Consider the following 6,443-nt stretch of genomic DNA (forward strand, 5'->3'; position numbering starts at 1 on the left):
TTGCTGAATTTCTAATTCTAATTTATACTTATTTTATTGTCTACAACCAGATCACAGAATTAAAGCATTTATAATAATAATGTATAGAATAAAATTTATTCTATTATTTTAAAACTGTTTTAGCTTTCGTACAAATCGCTGAGTACATTTTGTAGTTTTCCATAAAATATGGACAACGTATTATGGATGAGTATATTGATTCCTAATTCTAATAGCACAAAAAAATAAAAGTATTATAGTGTATTGTAAAAATATTACTTTCTTGTTGATTGCCTTCTTTATTCTCTACAACATTGGTATGTAGTATCGAAGGATATTTTGTAAGATCTAGACATATTAAAATGGTTGTTAGATCAATTTAAATATATCTAAACTAAAAAATATTGTATTGTCAAGAATTAGAGAAACTTTACCATGTTGCTGAATTTCTAGTTCTAATTTATACTTATTTTATTGTCTACAACCAGTTAATAGAATTAAAGCATTTATAGTAATAATGTATAGAATAATAATTATTCTATTATTTTAAAGCTATTTTAACTTTCGTACAAATCGCTGAGTACATTTTGTGGTTTTCTATAAAATATGAACAACGTATTATGAATGAGTATATTGATTCCTAATTTTAATAGCTCAAAAAAATAAAAGTATTATAGTGTACTTCTAAATGAAAGTTCCTTGTAGTCCAGTGCATTTTTTTATAGTAATAAACAGTAAATGTTTATAATAAAGAAAAATAATTTATTTTACCATAACTTTTAGCTTAATTGCAAGTTTAAAATTGACATCATTAAATAGAAAATTTTATGTGAATTAAAAAAATTGTATTGTCAAGATTAATATGCAGTCAGGAAATTTTATAATTACTATTTATTTTAAATTTATCATAAAAGATCAATATTTTTTTTCTTTTTTATAGTAATAGATGACTTAAATAGAAGTAATAGTAATAATTTCCTAGAAAATTTTGGTGTTTGAAAAGATTCTGCAATTTAAATATTCAAAACTTAATTAGTTTTAATGATTTACTTTAACTAAATGAACCAATCAAAACAAAGTTGTTAAAAAGATTTACTCAATTGAGCGTATCATAAAATATGATTATAATTGTAAAAATCCATCGTTAAATTCAGGTGAAACTAAAAATCATTTTAGCTGCGATGCGAAGCAGAGAAGGTATAAATTTTACAATGATGTGTTTATTTATTTATTTTTTTTTTGTGTCTGTCACTACTTTTTCTGAGCTCTCACTGTACCGATTTCTTTCAACAATACGTCAAAAGATCACAAATCGTATCTAGTCGAAGACATTACCCTTCAAAATTGAAAAAATTTCCCCGTAAATGGGGGAAACCTCCAAAAAAATTACAAATTTAAAAATCGCTAATTTTCGAAATTTTTCAATTTTTTTTACTAAAATGTAAAGTAACTTTTTCAAAAATGAACATATCAATATAATTTTTTTTTATAGATGCTTGATGTCTTTACCTATCATTTGATATTATTTGTTTTGTAAATTTGACCTTGAAACGTTTCTACGTTTGTTCTCTTTAAATATAAAAAAATATAACACAAATTGTTCGACTAATCGATTTGTTCTGATTTATTTTTATATAAAGATGAATATATACATATATTAATAAACTAACTACTATATCAGTCTTATTTTAGAAACTATTTAATTTGGGGTGAAATAAAAGTATAACCCTCTGGATCACGGTTGGTAACGAGTAGTTACAAACACCGTTGCAAAAAGGTTAAAGGGATTTTTACAAAAAGACAGTTATCTCGATCACGGTTGATAACACGGAGGTTATGATCACCGTTGAAGATGAACTGTATTGTATAAGTGGTGGAATCTAACCCTTTGGATCACGGTTGGTAAAACGTTTATTACGAGCACCGTTGCAAAGGATTAAAGAGGAATATTTAGGAAAGACTAGCAATCTTGATCACGGTTGATAACACGATGGTTATAATCACCGTTGAAGATTATGACTAGCCTTTAAAGAAAAGAATATATAATTTTGATCACGGTTGGTAACGTTTAGTTACGAACACCGTTGAAAATTATATATGTAATAAGGAAAAAAATAAAGAAAACTTACTCGATGGACAAAATGGAATGATGAATTATTATATGAAAACTAGTAGGCAATGACCATTGCAAACACTAGTAAAACGAAAAACTAAAAAAAACTATTAAAATTTTTTAGAGAATAATTATGCACGTAGTGACGGTGTACTTTATGCTACCCGTCACCACCGGAGTAGTGTAGAACACAATTGCCCACATATTATTTATTTTTAAAAACCTTCCAAAAACAAAAAGAATATTCTAATTTCCTATTTTCGAGTTCTCGCTAAGACTGGTATATAAAATAATCATTACAATAAATATAATAAAAAATAATAAAAAAAAATAATAGATAAATACTTTAATTTACATTTTTTGAATAAGGGTTGTCGAACAGCGCTGTCCAGCGGACTTTCTTGCAACTGTCAACCAATGATAAAGCAGTAGCGTAACGCTACAACCTTTTTTCTACCCACAGGGGGGGATTTAAAATGACAACTTTTTCACAAAAAATTAACTTTTTCAACTTAACTTTTGAAAATGTTCCGGAAGGTCTGACACTTTTATATATATCTTAAATTAAAGCTAATGTAATATACTTTAATTTGAAAAAAAAAAATTTGACCTCTGGACTTGTCTTCACGGCGAAAATGGCTACCGAATGCTATTTTCGTGTGAAAATTCTCGATTTTATTATTTATATTATATTTAACTTTATAATGCTATAACTTATTGAAAAGTTTATGGATCCACACAATTTTTTTATGAGAAATAATATTTTTTAATAAACCCTTTTTCATTCGACATACTTTATCTTAATCGAGATATTAATAAGGAACCAGCAGATCAAGTAGCTTTTGGAATAAAACACCAATTTTTTTAAAATTAAACACTATCTAAAGATTTGCATCGAAGCGTTTAGTTTTAATAGTGATTTTAATCACTGTCAGATATCATTATACTTGATTCAACTATGTCACGTCACCACTGTGCCGCGACCCCCTGTGCTGGGTTTTTTTTTCTTAAAACTTCCATAACTTTTTTAAAAATAAACAAATCAACATAATTTTTTTTTATACTAAAACGTTAGATATTTCCCTTTCATTGGATATCATTTTTTTGAAAATCTAACACTTAACCTGCTCATTGGGGGGAATTTAAAATAGCAACTTTTTTACAAAAACTAACTTTTTCAACTTAATTTTTGAAAATGTTCCGGAAAGACTGCGTCCTTTAAACATATATCAAATTAAAGCTTATTTTATATACTATAAAATAAAAAAAAAAAATTTTTCCCGACACCTTATCTACTATGTGCAAATTGCTGTCGAAATTTAAAAAAAAATGTAATACTTGCGATAAAAATCACCTTCTATAAGGATGTTTTTTGTACTTAAAACTGCTATAACTTTTTCAAATATTAACAAATCAAAATAATATTTTTTATATTGAAACCTTTCCGGAACATTTTCAAAAGTTAAGTTGAAAAAGTTAATTTTTTGTAAAAAAGTTACCATTTTGAAACCCTTCCTGTGGGCTGTTAAAGGGTTAAATATTCACAAAAATATATTAAATGATAGATAAATATTTAAGGTATCTATAAAAAAAAAAAATTATATTGATTCGGTCATTTTTAAAAAAGTTATGGCAATTAAAAAAAAAAAAAATGAAAAAATATCGAAAATTAGCGATTTTTAAATTTGTAATTTTTTGGGAGATTTCTCCCGTTTACGGGGAACGAGGGAATTTTTTTCAATTTTTGAGGGTAATGTCTTCAACTAGATACGATTTGTGATCTTTTGGCATATTTTTCATCAAAATCGGTTGAGTGAGAGCTGAGATTGAGCGTACACAGACACAAAAAAAAAAAAAAAAACACATCATAGTAAAATTAATACCTTCTCAGCTTCTCATCGAAGCTAAAAATTGGTGTATTATTCCAAAAGTTACATGATCTGCTAGTTCCTTATTAATATCCTGATTAAGATAAAGTATGTCAAATGAAAAAGGGATTATAAAAAAATATTTTTTTTCATAATAAAGTATATTACAATAGCTTTAATTTAAGATATATATAAAAGTTTCAGACCTTCCGGAACATTTTCAAAAGTTTAGTTTAAAAAGTTAATTTTTTGTTAAAAAGTTTTCATTTTAAATCCCCTCCTGTGGGCAGGTAGATTTACAAAAAATATATACCAAATGATAGACAAAGATATCACGCATCTAAAAAAAAAAATTATATTGATATGTTTATTTTTAAAAAGTTAAGGCAGTTTTTAGTAAAAAAAATTTCAAAAATTAGCGATTTTTCAATTTGTTATTTTTTTGAAGGTTTCCTCCAAATACGGGGAACGAGGGAAATTTTTTCAATTTTTGAGGGTAATGTCTTCAACTAGATACGATTAGTGATCTTTTGACGTATCGTTGAAAGAAATCCGTTCGGTAATGCTGAGTAAAAGTGGTAAAAGTCAAAAAAAAAAAAAAAAACACATCATAAAACACACATACATCGCAATCACAACACATCGCATCGAAGCTAAAAGTATTATAGTGTACTATAAAATGATTACTTTCTTGTTGAATGCCTTGTTTATTCTCTACAACATTGGTATGTAGTATCGAAGGATATTAAAATGGTTGTTAGATCAATATAAAATTATTTAGATTAAAAAAAAGCATAGTGTCAAGTATTAGGGAAACTTTACCATTTTGCTGATTTTCTTCTTGTACATTTACTTCATTGGTATTTTGTACAAAATTTATTGTAAACTTTTGTGCGATATCTAAATATGTTTACCACAAATTATTTTAAATAAAAATAACATTTCATAAATAGTTATACCTTGCTTGACATTGGTAGGTGGTAGAGCAGGTAAAAAAGTCTGACTTGTGTTCCAGTCATATTTAAATCCAAGTTCAATATACTTTTTCATGATTGTCGTTAGGATTAAATTTCTAATTTTATCACTAAGAAAAATGAAAAATTCATGGTATTTTCCTTGATATTTTAAGTTATTAAATTCCATATTCCATATATTGCACAATGAATTAAAATCTAAATATTTTAGTTGACAAAATAACTTTTCTTCATCAAGTTCAAGACGTCTTGCGAATAATATTTTCGCGATTGTTTCTAATACATCTTTAATTGAATTCGAACTGTTTCTTAACGTAGTCAATAAAGTTCCATCTTCTTGTATATTTGTTAGTAAGCTGCTTAAAATAAAACGGTTTCTTTTTAGGGTGTTCCAGGGAATGTTATGGTATTTTTCTATTGCATATAAAGCTCCTTTCATATATTTTGCCATGGAAACCATTTCAATCATTTTTGTTAACAGTGTTACTATACAATTGTGCACACTATCGTCGCCAGAATTTAATAGACCAGAACATTGTTCTTGTAATTTAATTAATGATAAGAATATTAATTTTAAATCATGATAGTAAGAACATCCAAGGAATATCGTTGCTTTCCGTATGCAATTATCGCAATTATACATTTTTACAGGTTCAATAAATAAATCTTTCAGTTCATATTTTTTTTTCCAATAACTAATAAATTCGACATCATTTAAATTTTTCCATCCTGGTTGACGTAGAAAATCATTTATGATAGCCGCTTTTTCTTTTTTATTATGTAATCCTTCAATATATAAAACAGCGAAAAACATACATAAGTACACTTGAATATTTAGTATTATTGCCATTTTCATTTTCGTAAGTTATCTATATATTTTTTTATATCTATCTTCTTATTAAAAACACAATAGTTTTACAAAATATATTTCAAACTAATTATGATATTAATAAAGTTTTTTATTTCCATACTTTACATACAATTAAAAATTAGCAAATAAGCCGAGTATACAGGTGCAAACTATATTTGTATGTGACATTGGGAGGAGGTGTAGGATTGTTACGTTTTTAACATTGTGTGATTAAAACACCAAAACACCAAAAAATTTGAAAATTGAAATTGTTTCTTTTGGAAAATTTAGATGGTTTACTTAGTTTCTTTTTAAACATGTTTTTTTAACACTGAAAAGGGGTATTTTTTTGTTAACTTTATGTGAGAGATAGTAAATTTGAATAATTTGTATTAACTATTTGGATTTTCTTGGAGTAAATAGTGTTTTAAACCTAGGAGTGCTCCATTTCCAATAACAAAAAAGGAATTTTTCCCGCCAAGCTCTAAATTATATGCTCAATCTTATTTTTATCTATTAATTGATGATCCCAACCTTTGTGAAATTGGAAATAATTAATTTTATTAATACTCATAATATGATTAGTAATACAATATATTAAATATAATAGTATTAGAAAAAAATACTTTTTATTAAGAAACATATTTAACGATTGTTAT

General features: G+C 26.0%; 1 protein-coding gene across 5 annotated transcripts in view; it reads right to left on the minus strand.

The window, feature by feature from the left end:
- LOC126895334 (uncharacterized) overlaps positions 1-5,852 on the minus strand; it is a 17,572-nt gene extending 11,720 nt beyond the window's left edge. For 4 of the 5 annotated variants that reach the window (XM_050667091.1, XM_050667092.1, XM_050667089.1 and 1 more), the window contains exons 1-3: positions 4,920-5,852; positions 4,783-4,860; positions 259-327 (exon numbers count right to left, since the gene is read on the minus strand). In XM_050667091.1, the coding sequence (XP_050523048.1) occupies positions 259-327; positions 4,783-4,860; positions 4,920-5,790 (1,018 nt within the window). In that variant the 5' untranslated portion in view covers positions 5,791-5,852. The remainder of the gene's footprint in view (positions 1-258; positions 328-4,782; positions 4,861-4,919) is intronic. The other variant, XM_050667090.1, reaches the window with a different exon arrangement.
- Positions 5,853-6,443: the final 591 nt, after the last annotated feature.

Source organism: Daktulosphaira vitifoliae, unplaced genomic scaffold (genome assembly GCF_025091365.1).
Source record: "Daktulosphaira vitifoliae isolate Bord-2020 unplaced genomic scaffold, ASM2509136v1 Scaffold_1, whole genome shotgun sequence".
NCBI classification, from domain to species: Eukaryota; Metazoa; Arthropoda; class Insecta; order Hemiptera; family Phylloxeridae; genus Daktulosphaira; species Daktulosphaira vitifoliae.